The 24,827-nt window shown below is 35.6% G+C and overlaps 2 protein-coding genes and 1 pseudogene across 3 annotated transcripts in view; 2 read left to right on the top strand and 1 right to left on the bottom strand.

The window, feature by feature from the left end:
* Positions 1-19,358, top strand: part of LOC120624087 (coactosin-like protein) — a 39,950-nt gene extending 20,592 nt beyond the window's left edge. The window contains exons 1-6 of one of the 2 annotated variants that reach the window (XM_039890429.1): positions 961-1,244; positions 2,718-2,872; positions 6,889-6,971; positions 11,042-11,152; positions 13,248-13,377; positions 18,838-19,358. In XM_039890429.1, the coding sequence (XP_039746363.1) occupies positions 1,067-1,244; positions 2,718-2,872; positions 6,889-6,971; positions 11,042-11,152; positions 13,248-13,377; positions 18,838-18,954 (774 nt within the window). In that variant the 5' untranslated portion in view covers positions 961-1,066 and the 3' untranslated portion in view covers positions 18,955-19,358. Of the gene's footprint in view, positions 1-960; positions 1,245-2,717; positions 2,873-6,888; positions 6,972-11,041; positions 11,153-13,247; positions 13,378-18,837 lie in introns of those variants that run through there. The other variant, XM_039890438.1, reaches the window with a different exon arrangement.
* Positions 9,011-9,250, top strand: LOC120625010 (annotated as a pseudogene).
* Positions 17,156-18,658, bottom strand: LOC120624079 (origin recognition complex subunit 5). The gene has a single exon (XM_039890417.1). It carries the CDS (start codon positions 18,601-18,603, stop codon positions 17,212-17,214), a length of 1,392 nt encoding a protein of 463 aa, XP_039746351.1. The 5' UTR covers positions 18,604-18,658; the 3' UTR covers positions 17,156-17,211.
* Positions 19,359-24,827: the final 5,469 nt, after the last annotated feature.

The following is a 24,827-nucleotide window of genomic DNA, read 5'->3' as shown; positions in this document are numbered from 1 at the left end:
TCTACTTCTTTTAACGGAGTATACCTAATTAAGCTAAGCTGTAAGCGCATAAAAAAATCTGTCTCATAACTGCGCCGTAAAATAATTTCTATATTATTCGATTACAAGATTAAATCTGGAGTAATACTCCAGACTTAATTCTCTGGCCCACATGAATCCGCCTCGTCCGTTTAAGGATGAAAGTAGTACCAATTTCACTTAATTCAGTCACGAGATTGGGCTGTCTTACATTAGTTGTTGCAGCAACTGGCCACTTCCGCCGTAAACCGAATAGCTGGACGCTTAGCTAAACAACGGATGTTTATAAATAGCTGCGACAGTAATCCCGCTGATCTCATCGAAAGTGTAGTTTTCACTAAAAAATGAAAAAATGAAAAATTATTTCTAGATTCTGTCTCATCGTACGTTAATGATTTTAACCAATTTGTTACTGTTTTTTTTACAGTCATGCAGTTTCAGTGGATAAATATCCAAAACTCTATTTATTCTATTATACAGCAGACAAGAGATTATTAGATTGTTTCTTTAGTTGCCTAAAGGCAAAGGCTGTTTTTGTGTTAACTGTAGAGACAATGCGACTAAGGTTACTGCGTTAAGGTATTTAGTTTTTCTACCATGAATTGATTAGTCCTTAAACCGAATCTATCCCGAAATCACATGTGACCAAACCGCATTAAAAAAAATAACTTAAGTCTATTTTTTATTTTGCAAAGAGTAGGTAAACAGAATAAAAATACTAATTAATTCATTAGAACAGCGTACATGTCCTTTTTATCCAGTGACTAAGGAATTATTTCCTATTCATTGTTTTGGTCTAAGTCTGAGACACACAATAAAACAAACATAACTATTACATATGTAATACAATAAAAACTTTTATGTTGATTTTCAATATTTTTTGTTCGAGCCAAAGTTAAAACGAAATCTAAACGTCACTTATGTCAACAAGTCTTCATAAGTTATCTGTAAAATAATATACAGATGTTAATTTTACCGGAAAACCACAAATAATGTTCACAATATAGCTATTAATTCTGGTGGTATACAAAAACCGTTCATTACCAACATGGCCGACGCAGTTGACAAAAATTATAGGAACCTAGAAAGTAACATCGACAAGTTGACACTGAACCAGTGCAGCATTATAAAAAAGTTCGATGCACTGTCCAAAAATGTTGATGAAATGAGAAAAATACTGGCTCAGTTTTCGGAGAAAATGGTCGCACTCGAAGAAGTGGCTTCAGGTTCTTTCTTTTCTTCTTGATTATTACAATTAGTCGGATGAAGATGTTATTTCTTGATGCGGTAGATCATTGCGGAATATATTCTCATGACTTATGTATGTGTGTGTACCAGAGTAATCATGTGAAACGAAATCTTTAGAGCACACTTCAACCCTGATTCCAATCTATATGTACATAATCTGTCCTCAGTGTCTTGGTAGTGAAGAGAACGATACGAGTCATTATGTATATATATTAATCTTGATAATATTAGTCATCTAAGCGTTGATAGCATAGTGGTTAGGACTTCAGCTTCCCCTCCGGAAGGACTGTGTACGAACCTACAATGGCTATGCAATGGTATATTTTATTTTCTAATGACAATGTGAGATGGTGATAACAAAAAGAACACCGGGCTAAGTTTGTTGTGGGATTCTTCTTAGACCAGGGCGCGATCGGAACCCTCGTAGCTTTAGTTTTAAGTTTACGATTGTAGTTATCGCCATCACTACTCACTGCTATGTACACATTTTGTATATAATAACGCATCAAATGTGCCATCTATGTGCCTATTTGAATAAAGAAATATTTGACTTTGACTTTATGCCTATTTCTGCCGCTAAGCAGCATTGTGACAATGCTGTGTTCCGGTCTGAAGGGCGTAGTTGCCAGTATTTGATATCTACGCCCTAAATTTATGGCGGCATGTTGCAGGACGTGCTCCTTGCATGCCCTGTGAAGTGTTGAAGTGTTGTCTGCTTATAGGCGATGGTTTTCCACTTACCCGCAGGTGGACATCTCATTGGTCCGTCAATTATTGAGTTATGTGCGTTCTTATATCATAAACACCTACGTGCTTAAGAGTTCTCTTTAAAGTTCTCAAAGTCTACCAATCCGCAATTGGCCAGTGTGGTGGACTACGGCCTGAGTCCTTCTCATTCTGACAGAAGACTAAGTGAGTCGGTTATGGGTTGATGATGATGATGAGTTGAACAGCGTGATTCGAATCTTCGCATACCTCTCTCATTTAATCTCCGCATCCCTAATCAAATGAAAGGGCTTGACTAGTAGAGTAATTTACACTAATTGAAAATAGGGGCTTTTGTAATTTTTTTTTTAATTTTTTTTATTAAAGTCAAAAAAATATCTTTATTCAAGTAGGCACTTTTGATGCGTACATAAGTATTACACGGTAGTGAGATGATGGCGATAACCACATTCGTAAACTTAAAACTAAAGCTACGAGGGTTCCAAACGCGTCCTGGTCTAAGAAGAAGCCCACAATAAACTTAGCCGGGTGTTTTGTTTTTGTTATCACCATGTCACAATGTCATTTAAAATTATTAGATGAGCAACCTGGTTAGAACAATAATTCACACCCAAGCTTTTTTATCTATTACGTAGTCCATTATACTATAGTAGGACTTTTCTATAAACCACACTTAGGTAGGTAACGGTAATGATGGTATCGACTAAACGGTTATTTCTTTTTAGACAAGAGAAAATTTAAGGTTGATATAAAAGTGCTGAGGAACAGAATCGATGAACTGTACGATATCGTGAAGGAAGGCAAGGAGGAAGGCTCTGCCCCAAGCGATGACGTACGCGATGTTGAGTCCTGCCATTCTGGGTTCTCTTGTTCATCCAAGGTAACAATTCTTTTGGGTTACCTACTCAGGCCACACTTACGAGTATGATGAAGTATCTGACTAAACGGTACCCTGCTAGGTGCGGTTTACATTCTGACTTAGTCTAGCCCACTTTATCTGCTATAGAGCATCCAATGTTTAGAGTATGAATGGATGAATACACTTTTATTGTACACCAAAGAAAAAAGTAGTTACAGAGATATAAATACAGAGCAAGAGAGTACAATTTGGTGGCCTTATCGCTATATAGCTATTTCTTCCAGAGATTTATTTTGATCCTAAATTAAATTGGCTCCCGAATCGGTGCTCACAGCGTAAGTTCAATCTTTTTGTGCCGGTAATGTTAAAGCATAGACCATTATTTTAAGCTTTTTAAGACGTCGATGTTGATCTGTTAAAACTTTTTGGTCTTCGTGCAACATGACATAAGACTTCCAGCAATTTGCCTTCAATATCGCAAGTTATTAAAGTGAAAACTGATTAGTTGTAACAGAAGGGTCCCTTATGGTTCCATATTAGGACTGTTTGTGCTCCTTGTTGATATTAATGATGTATCAGGATGATTCCGTTAGTGTTATTGTCTGATTCACACAGGTACTCAGGCTGACATATCGTTAATAGTGGGACGTTAAAAGTACTTTTTTTTTTAAATGGTTTGTCATTGATATTTTTGTATGAATCAGCAGTCCAAATTCAAATATTTATAGATATAATACCGAATATAATTTTTTGCTTTAATACAGCAAGAAATTATATTTCTGTATTATACTACGAAAGTTAAAACAAAGTGAAATAACCTGAGGGGTGGGTGTTGACAAATATAGATCGCCACACCCGTCTGCTCGCAGCGTCACGCCAGGCAGCATTCCCCTAATTTTGCGTACCATACGCCAGCCTTGAAATGATTCACGCGCGAGTTAATAAATTAAAGGTACCTAACCTATAACTTAGGACTAGCGAGATAAAACATAAAATTGTACTTTAAAGTTGATGAATGTGAAATATAAATATTAGTGACGGCGGTTTAAAACGGTAAAGGTTTCCCAAGGATTTAGAAAACCACGGTGAAATCTTTTTGTATATGGTTGTAGCTTTTGAGATAAAATGACCCTGGATTGGAACCTCAACCGTGTGGTTATTATAGCACGTGACTACCCACTCTTCGCAAAATATAAAGGCGGCGCACTACTTCATAATAAAAAAATAATTTAGAATCTTCTAACAAAAGATCTCGCGAAATAAAAGAGTTTACCTTCAGCAAAATAGTCACTTCCGGTTTGCAGGCGGAGTCCGGAAACGTTGGTTTTTTTTTAAATATTTATTCAAGCACTGAATTCACTTTTATACCTATCCGATAAATCTTGCGCTCGGCATACAATTTTTTCTACAACAATCGCCCTCTCTTCTTTTTCAAGTTCCTTTCTACCCACAAATCAAATCAGTTTTATTTAATAAACTTTTGGATAGACTTTATTATCATATCAATGACTACCTAAATGGAAAATTATTATAATTATAGACATTCATGAATTCATTTCATTTCATTAATTTGTGTTTTTACTTTTAATTAATTATTTAAATGTGACTTGTTATTTAATGTAGAAAATTTATATAATAATTAACGAATAATTTTTGCACGCCAATCTTGGCAGGGTATGTGATACTTATAAAATTTAATTAACACCTATGTAAACATGTTGTATGTACCATATTCAAGGAAAATAAAAAATTGATTGTTTGATTGAAGTGTGCATTTTTCGTCGGGTCGGATTTCTTGCCAGTCGTAGTCGAGCTTCTTGAGACAGAGTTCATCCGGGAAAGTACTACTGCCATGCTAATTTCTGCCCCAAGCAGCATTGTTGCAATGCTGTGTTCCGGTCTGAAGGGCGTGGTTGCTTGTGCCATTTCAGGCGCATGATGCTTAACACCTAGCCTCAAGTTGCGGCCCGTTTCAGGACATGGTCTTCTGACACAGGGGTAGTAATACTACTCTTAAAAGGAGGCTTCAGCGATATATTGATACCACTTTGTTTCTTACCGATTTTTTTTTTAAATTATTATTATTTTTTTTTTTTTTTATCAAAATACGTAAATTTCCATTAAGTTTGCTGTTTTCAATTCCACCACTACGAGTGAAATGGGAGGTTGAATGGTTTTTATAAATCAGTACGTCATATAAACAATATGTTTTTAATTTTAAGCACGGGAAACTTAAAATCACACGGGAAAATTAAATATCGATATAGAAGAAAAAAAAAAAAAAAAAAAAAAGTGTTGCCTTGTTTATAGGCGGATGGTTTTCTACTTAGCATCAGGTGGTCCATCTGCTTGGCCTGACCTTTACATAGCACAAAGTATATATGCATATAATAGTAGAGAGAAACCAAGAAATTCAGATATTTGATTAGTTTTATTTGTAATGACATGACACACACAATAAATGTTGTGCCAAACATATTTTTGTGCGCTTACATGGCGAACTAGCTATACCTTATGAAATAGATCAAATTAATGTACTACGGAATTGTATATACTCTGCTCCAAACTGTGGGTCACCACAGTTATTACTATGAAAAAACTTGCTTACTTCGCACATTAACAGTATATTGATGCATGATGTTATATTCTTTATCTTCGTCGTAGCACTGGTGTTAAGTGAACATAACGTTGAAGCAGTGATTGTGGCAGTTGTTATTTGTCTCACGACCATGCGCCGATCCCTTTTAGCATTTAGCAGACTCTGTGGTCGATCAATGACAAAATTAAATTAATAAACCACTTTTTTAAATGGTAACCACACAAGACAAGTTTGTATTGTGGGCGCCTGTTCAAATTGTGGTTACCTTTTGAGGTAACCGTAAGATTCTTCACACTCTTGATTGCAAACTTACCTCTCCTTATACTTTTGTTGCATGTATTAAAAAAAATCATTAGTATTTTTTTTTTATTTACTTATTTTACGGCCATGGATTCAATTACTTTAAGGCCTTTCTATAATATCATTTTTGGGTACTATGTCTTAGACTCAGCACCGAAACCATAGACACCATTGTCACCTTAGATACAGACACACTCGACACCATAGACACAATTGCAGAAGCATACTTGGGGCCCAGTACCCATTGATGGGTGAATTTATGGGATTGTCCCGTAACATCATCTACAGTTGGCCACCCCAGTCGAGTTAACAAGAGTTGCTAATTACAAAGAAATTACATTTTGCTTCACGTAGCGACCGCGGTATATATGCGAGTGAAAGGAAGTCAGCAAAACACATATTTTACATATTTCACTTCACTTACCGCTGCCTACGGAATGCAGTTCTTTTTGTAAAAGCTTGTATTTAAATTTGCGCTACCCGCGAATGACAAAGGTAACCTAACGTTTCATACACATGTAATTGGGTGGCAATTATGTTTGTATGAAAAAAATATATATTAAAAATCATCCAAATGTTATCATGTGTTGCTCCCACTTATTGTACTAGTTCCTAACGGGTTCCAAACAAACCCTATATATAGGGCTAAGAATATGCCCGTCACGAGAAAATTATCTACTCATGTACGTACTCGTCTTATCGCATAGAAATAGGAAGAGAAAATGGTAGAGATACGCAATTATCTCGTGGTGCGAATGTTTACCCTACTGGTCCTAAAAGTCCACAAAAAACTTATTATTTCGGATATTCTATTCTTATCATCATCATCCTTCAGTTAACCCTGGATCTTACTTTCTTATCTGGTGATGAAGTCTAAGATTTATTTATCTGTAGAGTGAATAGGCATCTTCTTGGCAAGCGCGCTCCACCTTAGGCTGCTGCATCATCGCTTACCATCAGGTGTGATTGCAGTCAAGCGCTAGTCTATAAACATTAAAAAAAAAGATGGTAGCGGGCTAGCCTTAGGGTATGGTAGCTATAAAGCCTCGTTAGCGGTATATACTACTATATATTACAATACGTAATAGTCATATACTAGGCTCGCATAACTAATAAGATGATGTATTTATTGTTGCAGGTAACCATGACTACCGGCCTGGATAGAGACACGATACGGTCAGCGTACGAAGACGTGCGCTCCGACGGGTCCCCCACAGAGTGGTAATAACAAGATTGAGTTTATTATACCTTATATGATTCCTAAGGTGCTTTTTCACCCACCGTAAGTTAGCAATGTGTTAAAACCATTGAAATCTTAATTTGTCTTGTCAATAAGATTTCGTTGAAACACATTTATTACAGCAAGATCACTATCCGCATCCGTCTCCGCTTTCATTTCTCACAAGATCGGAAAGTAAATATTATAAAGTAAATTGTTGTTGTTAGAAAAGAGCAACTGCGGAGTTTCTTGCCGGCTTCTTCTCGGTGGAATCTGCCTTCCAAACCGGTGGTAGAGTCACTACAGACAGACTGGCTTGACGTTTCAAAAGTGCTTATAAACCAGGTCTCCTGCAAATAAAAAATAAAGATTTTATTAAATTTAGAACAAATTAATTTTACGACCTGTGTATATAATAAACGTAGGAATATAGGAATATTTTCGTGCTCATAAAAGTATCCTATCTCTAGGTCCGAAGCTATCTTTATGCTACAGTAGCTATTGCCCGTGGCTTTGACCGCGTTTTTTTGCATTTTCATAGATACCGCGGAACTGTAAAATTTGGGGATTAAAGTATGTGTCAAACCTGGCTAAAATCTATCTCCATTCCAAGTTTCAATCAAATTGGTGGAGTGTTTGCGTGAAAGAGTAACAAAGATACATCCATCCATACAAAACTTTCGCATTTATAATATATATTATGAAAATTAAGCTTAATTTGCTATACTCCGCGAACAGCAGGAGAATCTGTATGGTGTAACTTATCCAATATTTATAATATAGGTAGGTTAGGATGTCCTCAAGCTCGGTTAGGCTGTACAGCATTGCATATCAATTGGCGTGGATACCCGGTTGCTTTTTCGGGATTATAAATAAAAGAATAAATAAAAATCAACTGTTTGGAAAAGAATTTAAAATTAAAAGGTACCTACATTTAGGTAATAAAAAACAGAAGGAAAGTGTTATTACTTATTGTTATATTCTGTTTTTAATATCACGTGAATGTCAATCAATCCATACAAATTTGATAGAACGACTTGGCAACCTCACTCACTGCAGAATGGTATTCAAATCACTGACTGTAAAATGATGACTTTGAGTTTTACTAAAACATAACTAAAAAGAGTAAAAAGCAAAAAACTGAAAGTGTATTCATAAACACAAAACACCTGTTTCCGAAAAGCAAAAAAAAGATGAGAGACATCGCGATTCCACGAGACTGGGAACAAAAACGGCCAAAAATTTGCCTGCGCAGCTCATGCCATGTCTGTAACACAGTATAGCAATCATATAGTAGGTACATTGTTCATTTAGGTACATGTAGCAATCCGCGTTGAAACAACACGCTTTACATCAAATCATCATCCTCATCAACCCATTACCAGCCCACTAAAGAGTACGGGTCTCCTCCCACAATAAGAAAGGGTTAAGGCCGTTAACCACCACGCTGGCCCAGTTCGGATTGGTGGACTCCAAACACCTTTGAGAACATTATGTAGATGCATTTTTCCTCACGATGTTTTCCTTCACCGTTGAAGCAAGTGATATTTTAATTACTTTAAACGCACATTACTTAAATAAATTAACGTGCTCACCTGCCAAATTACGGCAACAATGAATAGAGGAAGTTTAGACCCGTTTATTATGCCACTTGTGCGGCAATGTTCGGAGAGTTGTTAAGCTATGGAAGAAGATAAATTTTCATCTTTTCCTTGGGGAGAAAAATATCTTCGTCTCTTGTCTAAGCTAGCCGTGCACGTGAGATTGCAGACAATTTTAGCGTACTAAATTAAATACAAAAGAGAACGAAGACATTTTAAAAATAAAAATTGCGGCTTTAATATTTTTTAACAGTTCATACAAAATAGTCTTAAACAATAGTGAAAATAAAGCTTAATTTGCTAAACTCTGTGAAAAGCAGGAGAATATGTATGGTGTAATTTAAAATTTCTATCCTTATTTTCCACACCAAACAGATCTTCGGCAATATACCCTCGTTCGCTTTCATAATATATCATGGATTTTCGCAAAGTAACGCCTGCTTCTATCCAACATTGACTTGTACTGCCCGAGGAAATGCTCGGCCAGCAACCGGCTGATCCACGCCAAGGACCACGCGTCCGTGCAGCTGGTGATCGCGGACGTGGACCCGGCCACGGGGCGCGCCGGCGACGCCAGCAAGATGTACGTGGCGTGCGGTGCCATCCGCCGCATGGGCGAGTCCGACGACTGCATCGTGAGCATCACCAAGAAGGACGGCATCCTGGCTTAAAACTACTGAATGTAGTCTTAAGAAGTTTTACATTATAAGATTATAAGATAACATATAAACAATAGTAGTCTATGAGACGTCAACATTTCGTAACCAAACTGTACGCTTGCTATTCGGTATCCACAGTCTGTACCAATCCCAATAATTGAGCTTTCATGTCTGTGAGCCCGTTGCGCTGCAAAAACTAGCTGAGCGGTGTTAATTTAAACTTTAAAGGCTTATAGAAAAGCCTCTACCGGCTCATGAACACGGCGTAAGCGGTTTACCGAAGCGAGGAAAAGCAAAACTATATTCTATAGAGCAGTTTATTGATTCGCCATTTACTTACTAATAAACATAAAGTTAGCAGTCACGGAACGACTGGAAGATGAAAAATAGTTTTTAGTTAATATTAGAATAATCATTAAAAGAAGCCGGTATAGCCCATTGGGTAGAACTTCGACTTCACTTTCGTGGTGCCGAGTTCGAATCCCAGCACGCACCTCTAAGTTCTCTAACATTTCTGAGTTAAGTGCGTTTTATTATGAAAATATCACTTGCTTCAACTGTAAAGGAAAACATCGGAGGGAACCTGCGTGCCTGAGAGTTCTCCATAATGTTCTCAAAAGTGTGTGAGTCTACCAGTGCACTGGGCCAGCTTGGTGGACTACGGCCTTAACCCATTCTCGTTGTAAGACTTTATATAAAAGAAATGTTTATTGTATGGCAATAACAATTTATAACAAATTACCAAATACTTAAATAGACACACCTCTGCCTAAATTTAAGATTAAAATTATGTAATGGCTTTTGCTCCGTCAGTTTTATTTAGTGGACGAATATCTAAAACTAAAGGTTTAAATTATTGTGTTTCTAGTTCTATATTTTGGTTTACTTTAGATTATTTAATTAAAAATTGACATTGTTATTTAATTACACAGTTTTGATACCTTAATTTTCTGACATTTTGTATAAAATGGAAAAATAATTTTATAATTAAGGTATTGTTATAATTTGCATGCCATAGAATGGCAGATTGTAGCGCGGAACTTGTTATGTTTTATTAAAAGATCAAATTTTTAACTTGCAATCACGCAAATAAAGATTTGATTTTAAATTTGAATTTTGTAGGAGGAGAACCGTGGCCTGTAGTAAGCCGGTAATGAGTGATTATGATTTACAAATAATAGAAATAAAATTAAAAACACTTGTTTATTTCGTTTTCGTTTCAATTTCCTTTTCGTTTTATTTATATTTTACAAGCGTACCCAGCCCGCTTCGCCGGGCTAGATTTTGCTTAATTTTATTTAAACAATAAACTTACATCATTAAATTTTTAATTTAAGTCTCATAATATATTAAATCATATATTTCTCTCCGTATTCATTCTCTTCTATTCTCTTCTCGAGCGGTTGAAGATCATTATCTACACCCATGTAAACCCAACAATAGAATATCATCATAGTAAATAAAAGCTGTATGTGCCAGTTTGACAGTTCAAAAATAGGAATGCTCCGATCGTCACCAAACTTTACAGGATTACTCGCCAGGTCAATCCGGAGATTCCCTGAAAGTTTCATATAGAACATACCCACACACTTTCTTTTTTATGTATATAGATATCCAATAATTTATTAGTTCTCGTTAAGATCATACTACTACCATCTGCTGCGATCACCAAACCATCTGCCCAGCTCGGTGATTACGGGCAAACGCTCCCGTTGGGAGAGATCTTTAATCGCTCAGTGGACTGTCGAAGGCTGTTCTTAGTGATCATCTTGATATGTGTAAAAGTTATTAACAGGCTCTTGGTCTCCGCAGGGCGGTCTTCAAGTTCGATGGGGCGCGTATCATCTGCTCGGCGCGAGGTTCTGACTTCACGGAGTTCCGCACGCAGTTTTCCGACGACGAACGTGCTTTCGGATACCTAAGGTAACTGACACGGCTAGAAGCAGGAGACATTTTGCTCCCCGGGGAAAGGATTGGTCCTTTCTTCATCTTCTCCAAGCTTTATCTACTCTCCGAGCTTTGGCGCACTTGTGTAAACAACTAAACGGTAGTAAACCTGTTGCTGTAGTCAGCAAAGCTCACCAACCCGTAATCTTTTTAAAATGGTCGCACTCGAAGAATTGGCTTCAGGTTCTTTCTTATCTTTTTGATAATTACAATTAGTCAGATGAAGGTGTTATTTCTCGATGCGGTAGATCATTGCGGAATATATTCTCATGACTTATTATTGTATGTGTGTGTACCAGAGTAATCATGTGACACGAATCTTTAGAGAACACTTCAACCCTGATTCCAATCTATATGTAGATACATAATCTGTCCTCCGTGTCGTCTTGGTAGTGAAGAATACGATCTGAGTCATTATATATAAAGCCTGCTAATAACAGTTATCTAAGAGTTGATAGCTTAGAGGTTAGGACTTCACCTTCAGCTTCCCCTCCTGAGGGACTGACTATGATCAGAGAGTGTTCATACTTTTTTTTTTTTTTTAATAACACTAAAGTTTAGCCCTTGACTGTAACCTGCACTGGTAAGTGATGATGCAGTCTAAGATGGCAGCGGGCTAATCTTTTAGGGGTATAGAAGTCATCGGTTTCTACACGGCATCGCACCGGAGCACTGAATCGCTTAGCGGCACGTCTTTGTCGGTAGGGTGGTAGCTAGCCACGGCCGAAGCCTCTTACCAGACCAGACCAGAGAAAATTTAGTAATAAATTCCCAAATAGCCCATGCCGGGAACAGAACCCGGGACCTCCTGCTTAAATTCACAGAGCTCACGCGCTTTGCGCCAGGGAGGTCGTCAAGAACAGGTGGAGCAGTGTTGTGGGACTGTGCTATGCTATAGGTGAGAGAGTTGAGAGAGGCGTTGAGAGAGAAGTGGGACGTTGATAAAATTCAAAATTCATTTATTTAAAGTAGGTCTAATATAAGCAGTGGCGTGCATTTCATACATGCACAAAAGCACTGCATACCCAAATTATTTTATAAAGCTCTACGCTATTTTACGCTATATATCTGGTTTATGCCCTGTTTTATACCCTGGCCGAAGACACAGGGTCTTTGGCCAGTTTATAAAACGCCACGCCATTGAATATAAGCACTTTGAAACGTCATGTATGTCTGTTTGTAGTGACTCTACTACCGGAAATTCGGCAGTTGCTCTTTTACAACATCGACTATTTACATTTTAACATTCATTTTTCTATCTTGTCAGAGATGAATGCGGAGCCGGATACTTCCAAGCAACCTTGTCATTAAGAAATTCATCAATTGTATAATATACCTCGCTGTAATAAATGTGTTTTAACATATTCTGTAAACTGAGATGATAAGATCTGCATTGGGAGAGAGAGAGAGTGATATCTGCATATCGTCTGCGAAAGGTGCAGAACTCCTTTGTGGGTATACGCTTTTACAACATGATTCCTAAGGAAATTCTTGACCTACCAATGCATACATTTAAAAAATGTGTAAAAGCGCATCTAGTACAGCGAGGTTACTATACATTTGATGAATTCCTCAATGACAAGGTAGAATGGAAGCAGCCAGCCTCGCTCTCATCTCCCGCAAGATAGCAAAATGATTGTAAATGTTGATGTTGGAAAAGAGCAACTACTGAGTTTCTTGCCGGCTCTTCTCGGTAGAATCTGCTTTCCGAACCGGTGGTAGAGTCACTACAAACATACATACTTGACGTTTCAAAAGTGCTTTTAAGGTATGCCTACTTGAAATAAATGAATTTGAATTTGAACCCATTGCCGGCCCACAACAGAGCACGGGTCTCCTCCCACAATGAGAAAGGGTTAAGGTCGTAGTCCACCATGCTGGCCCAGGGCGGATTGGTGGACTCCACATACCTCTGAGAAAATTATGTAGAACTCTCAGGCATGCCGGTTTCCTCAAGATGTTTTCCTTCACCGTCGTAGCAGGAGATATTTTTAATTACTTAAAACGCACATAACTTAGAAAAGTTAGGTTACTTCATATTATTATAATGATGATGTGCGTTTGTCTTCAGGCTCCAGATGGGCGACGAGATGTCTAAGCGCAAGAAGTTCATGTTCATGACGTGGGTGGGGCCCAGCGTGTCGGTCATCAACCGCGCCAAGATGTCCACTGACAAGGCCATCATTAAGGATATAATTTCTGTAAGTGTATCGAACATTCTACAATTAAAATAATAATAACAAAAAGAACACCCGGCTAAGTTTGTTGTGGGCTTCTTCTTAGACCAGGGTGCGATTGGAACCCTCGTAGCTTTAGTTTTAAGTTTACGATTGTAGTTATCGCCATCACTACTCACTGCTATGTACACATTTTGTATATAATAACGCATCAAAAGTGCCATCTATGTGCCTATTTGAATAAAGATATATTTGACTTTGACTTTGACTTTAAATAAAAATAACTTATGGAAGCATGTGTCCAGAATTCCCGCTTGGTTTAGTGGCCTAGCGTTTACAACTACGTTTCACAGGATCAATGAAATGTGGTGATATCAAATTAAAAAATATCTTTATTCAAGTAGGCCCATAGGTGGCACTTTTGATGCGTACATTACATGAGAATTAATTACATAGTTTCCCCCAACTAGGGTGGCTTCGGTCGTGGCTAGTTATCACCCTATAGACAAAGATGTGCCACTAAGCAATTATGCTATCTGGTACGCCGCGTAGAAATCACCAAGTCAACCAACCAATCGGGTAAATTTAAACTAGTACAATATAACCCATCTATTGCAGCGAGGTTACTATACAATTAATAAATTTCTGAAATGAGAAGGTTAAGTTAGTTGGACGCATCAGACTCAGCTTTCAACTCTCACAAGATAGAAATATGAACGTTAATAACGTAATATTTTTTTTTTTTTTTTAGATAAATAAATAAATATACTACGACAATACACACATCGCCATCTAGCCCCACAGTAAGCGTAGCTTGTGTTATGGGTACTAAGATGACTGATGAATATTTTTTTATAAATAACATACATAAATACTTAGAATATACATATATAAACACCCAGACACTGAAAAACATTCATGCTCATCACACAGACATTTTCCAGTAGTGGGAATCGAACCCACGGCCTTGGGCTCAGAAAGCAGGGTCGCTGCAAACTGCGGTAGTGAGATGATGGCGATAACCATATTCGTATTCTTAAAAAGTTTAAACTAAAACTACGAGGGTTCCAAACGCGTCCTGGTCTAAGAAGAAGCCCAAAACAAACATAGCCGGGTGTTTTTTTTGTACCATCATAGCATCTCACATTGACATTTAAAATTATTAGAAGAGCAACCTGGTAATATATACGTTAAGGCCCGCCAACCTGCATCGGGGCAGCATGGTGCCGCTAAACCTCGCGCTCCTATAGGTGGAAAATGCGGCTGTCCCGATCCCTGTATATAATTTTCAAATTTGCCTATTGCACTATCCCGTTACGTGTAGCATGTTTCTTCAGCCAAAGGTTCTCTGGAAATGATATGCGCAAAGGCGTACTTATCGTTTCAAGCGATAAGGACGCTTTTGCGCATATTTAAAGTATTATCGTTTGTTTTGTTAACCTAGTTTTCTATACGTATATGAATTAAAGACTTTCAATTATATTCTTTTAAGTACTGAAAATAACTATGTTTATAGGTAAGACTAGGTATATCTACCTATTCTTATATATTTATCCTACCTAGTCTTATACTTTAAATCTCCGATAGGCAAACTTTTACAATAATAAATAACACGTGTTGACTGTTGCGTCAGATTAAATCAGTATTTTGGTAACTCATAAATACCGCGATTTGTTTACCTAACTTTTATCTAGCTCAGGAAAATATTATTCGGAGAATCTTAATGCAGCTTAGTAGCGTCCTTATTTACCGCTTCAGTTAAACTCGTGTTATTTTTTCCTTGTACCTACCCTACATTACTCACTTATCTTTGTTTTTGCAACGTCGGGTTTCTTGCTTATAATTTAAGTTCATTTTTTCTCTGGCTCAATCATTTAAAAAAAACATTATATTTCAAGTAGGCGGACTTTACTACATACTGATTTTTGAAACGTCAAGTCTATCGGTTTTAACTATTAAGTTACTATTGCATTCTAAAGAGAAAGAAGCCGACAAAAAACTAAGCAGTTGCTCTTTAACACTTTTACAATTTAACAATAGTTAATCATTCTTCTGTCTTATTGTTTATGAACAGTATACATTCTCAAAAAAATGTTCTTACAAAAAAAGAAACATCTTTATCCTATTTATAACTAAGTACTTCCACTTCGAAAAACCCATTTTAAATCAAATTGACAATTAGTAATAAAACTAAATAATCGTTTTATGATCATAATTAGACCACTATGTTCTTATCATTTAGATTCTAGTGTTAAGGGCCTACGTTCGCTTCAACGGTTCTTTCTTTATTAGCTCACGTGTATCATGAAAAACAAATTCAAACTCAAAATTCATTTAATTCAAGTAGGCCTTGTTAAGCACTTTTGAAACGTCGAGTCAGTCTGTTTGCAGTGACTCTACCACCGGTTCGGAAGGCAGATTCCACTGCGAAGAGCCCGCTAGAATATCAGCAGATTGCTTTTTTCCAACATCATTTTATACTTTATAGTTTAAAAGTAAACGCTAATAATACATGCGAGTAAAAAACTGAATTTTTTTTTTAAGTAAAATTACCGCATACCCGCATAGGAGCAGTAGGGTCGGTCTAAACTCTTAAATCTCTCTCACCTACTTAAGACAAGGACCATCAGTGGGACAACAATTAATTTATTATTTAAATGAATAAATAAGTAATAATGAGCATTTTAATAAAAATACATATCAAAATTGTTTATATTAGTTAGTTATATTAGTACTATTCATCGTCATTAAAATCAAAAGTTGTACTCGTTTGATTTGGACGACAATGTTTCAGCAGCAAAATTTCAGCTCAATAGATGACTGGTTGAAAATTCAGTTGTTGTCACCCAGCAAAAAAGGCAAGTTAAATAAGTGCTTGTTAAAATCCCACAAATACTTAAGCAGTCCCTTAATACTTTTTTCTTTGTATGTACTGAAATATGAGATACAGCTAAGTGCTGATATGAGTCAGATTAACAGTTGGAAGGGCGAACTGAGGAGTGCTTATCATGATGGCAATATTGATTTTATCATTAGCTATCACTAATCCCCTATATCACTAATGGGTTATGAAAACAATTATTTTTCCAATGAAAAATGGTTTCTTTTAAACCAGTCATTTAATAGTTTATTTATGCTCAATGGGACCTATTCTATTGGGGTGGACAGCATTGTTCCATGAATTGTTGATATACCTACTCTGAGAATATTGAATGACCTTTACTTCAATATTTGCAGAGTATCACAATAGTCCACTAAATTAATATCATGTCTTTTATAATGTTTAATGTCATCTTTTATTCATTTGTCTTATAGTTAGACATAAATTATGATCTTAGTTCTATCTAGTTAGTGTTAGTGTTAGTGGCCCTGCCGTACTAACAAGATGTAAAAAAAAATAAAAAACACTAGCTATTGCCAGCTTTAATTACTGTTTTTTACAAATCCTGTGGATATTATTTGTTTTTCTAGGACAAAATGTCCTAGAAAAACAAACAAACAACAATATCCTTTTGACTAACTCTACCAAAAAACCAGTTATTTTTTTTTCATTTATTTGCAAGAACGTTTGTACAATATCAAGATGTTGGTAAACAATATAGTTAGTTTAGAGAGCATAACATTCTACTAAATTAATAGTGTGCAAATTTGGTTTAAGGATATTAAAATGATCAACCTTATAATATTTAATTAATACAGTAATTGCTTTCAGGAAAAAAGTTTGTTAAGATAAATTGTATATTTAATTGGAATGTATTTATATATACCAATAAATATATTAAATGAGAATAAAAGCCATTAATAAATTATTTACACTATTTAATAAATATTATATTTAACAAAATATGAAATTACAGTTTAGATGAAATCATACAAATACTTCCTAACATTAAAACCAACCGTTTGAGCAACGGCTGAAATAAAATCATAACCAACTATGCACTTATATTTAGATGTGTCTAAATCAATTTCTTTGCTGCCCGCAATTAACTTTAATTCAACTAAAGTGGCTATTTGAGCCAATAAATTACTTGTTAAACCAATTTTCTCCTGTAGTATAGCGTAAAAGATTGCTAGCAATCTATCGAGCGTAAATACTTTAGGTCCAAGCTGTGTGTTTAGTTTCTCACTAATTTTAGCCTTCGCTTTGACTTGCTGCAACCTCTTTCGTTGTTTTCCATGATTTTTCATAAACAACCTTTTATCTTCTTTCGGTGGGTTATAACTGGCTAAATAGGCAGCAATAAGAAGAAATTTGGCATAGTATGGCAGTTCAAAACTCTGTGCAAATGTCTTTGTTGATAACAATTCTTGTTTTAATGTATTTTCAAAATTATAGTTATGGGAATCAATCCAGTCATTGTTTTCTTTCCCTGGCGATGGTATGGTGGGTTTTGATGTGCTTATTCTAAGATACAGTAATTCTAAACTTGTTTTGAGAATAGGTGCAATGTGGCGCCATAGCTTTGAAAGATCATTGGATTTTATCTCATTTTTAATGATCGGCTCACAGTATTTTACAAAGTTTACTCTCGCCATATGCTGTAATTCGATTAAATCCCGACATGGTCGATAGAACACGCTCAAGAATGCATTAAGAAAGTTTGCGAACAACTCTGGCCATTCAAGATCTTCTTTTATTCCACAATCAACGTCGTGATTGCTCGTCAAGTGACGCACGAACGCTTTCTGGCGTAAAAATATTATTTTAAACAGCTCCTCTTTGTTGTAATTTGGGAAATAGATCTTTATAGGCTCTCGGACGCCCATTTTGAAATTAAAGTTGTCGTAAATCAGATGAGTGACAAAAAATGTGCAAATATTTAAGGTACAGAATTCGCGCAATCTTAAAAACGCGCACATTATGCTTTGATCCATTGCACGAAACCTTTCTGCTCTGTCGAACACTAATACTATTGGTTCGTAGCGACTTAGTTGAGTACTGTATGTGTTTAGGTTATTCATTAATTCCCATATAGAATCGCATTTAATATCTACCTGGTCATCGTAAAGTCCCGATAAAATTACCTCGTACATAATTTTCGGCGTATAGCACTCTATGCAGTCTATCATAACGTGTTTGAAACGTAAATGCTGTAGCACAGTGTTTACACATAAACTTTTTCCAGTAGCCATGTTTCCACTGATAAATATGGAAACCGGTAGCGGTTCATCGTCTTCACCCAGCAGATCTAACAAATCATCTAACTGGTTCTCTCTACAAGGCACTTTTTCATATATTTCGTCCATATTTTTAAAATAAACAAAATCAAAAGCTACAAGTCGCAAAGCGCGGATAACTGAAATTGCAAGTGTCATATGTCAAAAATTAAACGATTCTCATTGGTCGGCTTGAAACTGAACGTCTCGTTTTACGCGCTTTAATGTGCCGCCTCTCTACGCTGTTTTTATGGAACAGGATTTTCATTTTTGTTTATTGTTAATATCAGATAATATAATGTTGTTTTCTCATTTTTGTTTCAGAATTTTGCAGTTGAGCTTCAATTAGAGAGCCAGTCTGAAATAGACATCGATCAATTCAAAGACGCCCTAAACAGAGCAGGCGGGGCCAACTACGGCACTGGAATTAGAGATTTATGAATTGAATAAAATGCTGAAACCTTACCGAATATACGTTTTTAACAGAGCAATACTCTTTTCCCTTTAGCATTTAGTTCGTGTGTATGTGGTTAAAACATAGTTCTCATCGTAGTACGTTGACAAGGCGCGAAGTTATAAAGATACAATTGAAACGTGGATTATATCAACGATTCGGAACGGATTTAGTTCCGCGTTTCAGTGAGATTTTATTGAAATTAAGGAATTTGGGTGAGAAAACAATTTTTACTGATGTATTGCTTTGTTAAGATATATTTTGTGTGAAAGGTTTAAATTCAGGTCAAAAGTGGCATATTCAAGAAATTTTTAGTAGATTAAAGTAATCGTAAAGGATTTAAAATTTTTGTAATGTTTTATATTTATATCGTATAAATTGAAATTTCGATTTATATTTTGTATCAATATATTGTGTGACAATATATTTGTATAATTAATATTTCTTGGCAGTAATCGGATTGAAACTCGTCGGGTCTTAGCTATTTTACTGCTGCATCTTGCCTTTAAAATATAATACCATTTTTTGTAGAGTATGTAGTCAGGTTATTTTCTTTATTTAATACTTCATTTTTTTTTATTTCGATCAGTCACTAACTAAATTTTAATTTATTTTTTTAACTGTGGAGATATATTTATTTTTTATCGATTGTAAGAAATATATTGTATTCATCGACTGATTTTTTTTTAAATTAATGAAGCTTAGTTTTAGTGGCAGGGTGCAATATTCATATTTAGAATGAGAATGACATAATAACTGCGATGTTGCCATGTGTAAGGCGCAAAGGTGCATTTATTTTTGGTCCACATTTGTATACAAGCGTTCGGATTTTACTTGCTTTTATACCTATACATTGACTAGTATTATATCACCGTACATAATTTTTGATGACAGGTAATAAAAAAATAACCAAACCATACTTTTTTAGTTTTATTTTCTCCTCAGTGGTATCCTAGTTTTAATTAGAGAAAATTAAAATGTTTTCTATTTTATCTGTTCTGCAATGGCTATGGGTAAAAATCAAATCCTATGCAGTGTGCACATCCTTTAAATTAAGGCACACTATTAACATTGAAATATGATGTAGTTAATCAATTTTATACAAACAAGGACAAGTTATAAAGATCTATTTGGTTTTAAATGATTATCATTTCAAACTAAACAAATTGACACTACTTGACCTTTCAAGTGTGAGTGAAATTCTAAATACTACTTATTTACATGAAATAAATGAATTTAATATTTTTCGATTTTTTTGGAAAGTAACCTAATAAGATATAACCCTAACATATAACGCATTTAAAACGAGAATGTGGGTGAGATTATTATCGATTAATGGGTTTTATTTATTTAACCCTGTTTTTTTCTGTTGCAATCACATTTGACCTTAAATGTAAACACAGTTGATATTATGGTTTGTTACTACGTATCTTTTAATTCATAATTAAATAACAGAAATTCAAATTCTTTATTCGGCAAAAATATGATAGGTACTAAACACTTATATATAGATGTTATCATTTTGTGTTTCACGCATATTTCGTCGTTCACATCGACGTCCAAATGTTGAGATAAATTAAAAAGCATTTAGCTTTGAAGCTTTCTAAAAGATATATCTTTCTGGATATCTAACATTTCTAGGGAGTTTGTCGATAGCTTTTTTAAATAAGTGTACATTTAAGAAAAACTTCCAATTCAAATATGTACATGCTTGACAGAATTAGTGTCTCCGAACTTTTAAAGAGGGGCTTACACGAGTCCGTATAATAATGACCACAAATTGCTCGTATGCATCTTTATTGTGCAATAAAAGCTCTATTTAAATCAGGGGAGTTGCGCCATACAAGAATAGCATACTTAAGCACAGAATCTATGTATCCGTAGTATGACATTAAAACTATGTTACGAGAGTTAGTTATTCTTAATCTTTTGAGAACAAAGACATTTATTGACCTTTGCACAAACATAATCTACATGGGCTTTCCAATTACAGTTCTTGTAAATTTTCATACCTGGGAAAATAGAAGAAAGAAAGTTTCAAATTTTTTACCTATTATGTTATTATAATAACTAAAATATGGTTTGTTTAATATAAACTGGCGTGCATAATTAGGCCACGCTTAAAATTGGATCCTATGGAATGCAGATTTAATTTTTATCATTTGTAGCAACAACAAAGTAAAAATCAAAGCATTGCAACCTCTTTCTAAGGTAGAAGGTAAGAAAAAAATTTTTTTTTTTTTATTCGTTTATTACGATATTTTCAAGAACCGTCATCATTAGCCTTTCAAGTTTAAATTAACGCAGTGTATTAGCACTCGACAACTTTTTTGTTTTTTTTATTGCTGCAAGTACAGTAGTATCTTCTTTTAATTTTACGACGCTTAAAATGGATATTCGAGAAGCAGAAGTTGTTCGTATCATCACGCTATTGGAAACCGGAACGAGTCAACGAAATGTGGCCAGTACGTGTGAAGTTAGTCGTTCCACTGTTCAGTATGTGTACAATAGATATCTGGAGACAGTTGGCTACATCAGGCGAACTTGGCTGGTCGCCGAAGGAAGACAACGGTGAGAGATGATTGATTTATTGTATCTACAAGTTTAAGAAATCGTCACCGCTCTGCTGTTTAAGAGCAGCACATGCTCAGAGATGTTCGAAATGTAAGTGAATAGACAGTAAGAAGAAGGCTTAAAGAACGAGGTTTTAAATCCTTTAAACCTGCAACGGGCCCTAAACTTACAGTAGCTCACAAAGTAGCAAGGTTACAATTTGCACGTGAGCACCGAGATTGGACATTTAGTTTAGTTTGTTTAATGATAACTTTGTTGAGTTATTTCTCTAAAAGTATTGATCTCAAAAAGTGATGGAACAAAACTTTTTCTTTATTATGTACATTTTAACACCACATCGTAATTAAATTTTGTTTATCAAGACTTTTAAAGAAACACTGACTTTTTGACATATAAATAATATAATAATTAAGTATATAACGACATCGCCATCGGCTAGCCCCTAAATAAATATTTTTAGAAATATTATACATAAATACATACTTATAACATACAGATAAACACCTAGATACTGAAAAAATGTTCACGTTTGTGTTAATGTTCATCGCACAAACATTATCCCAGCTGTGGGAATTGAACCGACAGCCTTGGACTCAGGGCTCAGAAAACAGGGTCGCTGCCTACTGGCACAGGCCGTCAAATAAAACCAAACAACTTAGTGTCATAATTTTTATTTATCATTTCACTTACAACTTATTGATTTTATGAAATTAACATATTTCATGGCTTATTGGTTGGTTTTCTATCGTTACTTCTTTTCGTATGCATTACTAAGAGCTTATTGTCTAATAATTAATTAACAATACAACAGAATAGAAAGGGGCCAATTATTATGTCACATTAACACGTCCTTTCAGTCTTATAACTGAAACACTTTAGAGGTTACAAGTTCAATGAAAATTTTCTGGCGCCGACAAAGATATAGGTACTCAAAAGTACACTTGTATTATCATATTGAATCCTCATTCGAATGGACAAAACTGCTTTTATGTGACGTAATTGATGGCTCCCTGAGATTAGGTTGTACCCAGCGGGGTCCTATGTGCGATAAAATCGGTAGCAACTTGAGTTTTCAATGTTTTATTGCATTTTATATTCGAAAACTCGGAGGCTCGCGCCGGTATCATCCTATTCCTGAAGAGTTAGTATAAGCAGGAGACAAAAGTTATATCCCCCGATTATATCCCCTGCCAGGGGATATAATTGACGTGTCCACCTGCTAAATCACGGGAACATGCAAAAGGAGAAGTTTACCTCCGTTTATTGTTACACATACATTATTTGGATATTATTTCCACTTGTGGGTCAGTGCTCGGAGTTGAAAAAGCTGTGGGAGAAGATGATTTTTTATCCTTTACCCGGGTATATAATTGTCTCCTGCCCTAGTCGTGCTTGGGGGCCCGCTTGGAATAACTAAATCTCCATAAGCACCTTTTAATTATATTATTATGATATAATGAACACTTGTGTTATTGCCTTATGTATATTAATCACTATATAGTACCTACTCAGTTTTATAAATTACGACAAAGTACTCGTGCAGATGTGACTTTTTTTCAGAGCAAACTTCAAATCTAAACGCAGAGTAACAAGGTCTATATCACATTTGTTAGTTGGCTCTTCAATTTTGCGCTTACGAATATTGGCGATGTAATTTATAATACTGTAGTAAAACTACTTTAGCTAGATTAGCGAACCTATCTACTATTGTCCGATGAACGGTTTACAAAAATTATACTTGGTCCCGTATTACGAAACTTTACTGCAAATATATGTGATGATTGCAATCCTTCGACAGACCTAAAGAACAGCCAATCTATCCGCGGACCAAATGTATACAAACAAATGACAGGTCGTGAACATTTTATAAAACAGGATAGGCTAGGTTATTTTTGTATTTTACAGGTAAACAACATTTTCAACAAGAAGCCTTAAATGTTGTTTACTCCTTCACTAAGCGAACGACGTGACATTTTTTAGTATATAGTTTAAATTTAGTCCGCGGATAAATTGGCCGCAGTTTAATGAAAGATAAATATTAAAGTAAGTACTTTTAAAGGAGAAACTTTACAATAAAAATAATAGATTTATTTTTATTTTATTGTCAGCCAGCCCTTGACTGAAATCTCACCTGGTGGTACCTAAGTGCAGTCTGACATAGTAGTGGGCTAACCTGCTAGGGTTATATTAAACCATACCCTTAACCGGTTTCTATGCGACTTTGTATCGGAACGCTGAACCGCTTCGTCTTTGTCGGTAGGATGGTATCTAGCCACGGCCGAAACCCCCCACCAGGCCAGAGCAGAGAAAATTTAGAAATTATAAATTTCCAAATTGTCCCTGCTGGGAATAGAACCTCGGTCCTCGAACTTAAAACCACAGAGTTCACCGCCACACCAAGGAGGTCGTCAATAAAAAGTACAATTTATCTAAAGTTTTGTAATACAAGGATTTGTGTACCTGAATAGTGGTGTAAAACTACTGAAGATAAGAATACACAGAAAAATATCAAAAAAGTTAAATTCAAATGCATTTTAAACAGGCGTGAAGTAGAAGTTAGAAACAAAACCGAGACTAAAATAGAAAATGTATACTTGATTAATTCTACAACAGTTGATTAAGCTATAAAAGTTATGTTTTTCTTTAAACTCTATTATGAATAATACATAATTTCATAAAAAATACAATTCCGCTATGTATATTTTAAATGTTACATTTTTTTTTGCATTTAAAATATAATATATCCTTCCCCCCGGACCTCGGTATCGAGTAGACGTGCGATCATAGTGTAAATTTTTATATATATTAATATTAAATTAAATTGTGTTCAAAAAATAAATTTAAAATAATAGGAGTGCATAAGTGTTCAGGAGGTCTACTAGGAAGCCACAGGCCCCGTCTCAGCGGCGACGTCAGAGTTAAGAGTGTATGCGCCGCCCCTTCAGGACAGCCATCTTGCTGGAGGGCGTGATTCACTGCTGCGCAAGCGCCTCCTTCATTGAAGCCATCTTGTTCCGAGGCGTGGCCGTTAACGTTGACCTGCGCTGAGCTCATGCAACCCTGGTACCTGACAATTACTAACTGTAACGATTGTGACATTTGAACATCCAGACTTTTGTTATTGTTTGTACAGCGAATGGAGCACATGCGCATTTGATCTCTTAGTTGGGGTATTATAATGCCTGAGCCATACTTTCGACTGATATGATTGGTAATGCTTGTCCCACACTGTCGAGGAGTTCAGATTTGATAAACTAAATTACCTTCTAAGATTATCAAAAGTTAA

The sequence above is a fragment of the Pararge aegeria genome, chromosome 1 (genome assembly GCF_905163445.1).
Source record: "Pararge aegeria chromosome 1, ilParAegt1.1, whole genome shotgun sequence".
Taxonomy (NCBI): Eukaryota; Metazoa; Arthropoda; class Insecta; order Lepidoptera; family Nymphalidae; genus Pararge; species Pararge aegeria.
The sequence above is the reverse complement of the archived record's forward strand: the minus strand, read 5'-3'. Positions and strand labels throughout refer to the sequence as shown.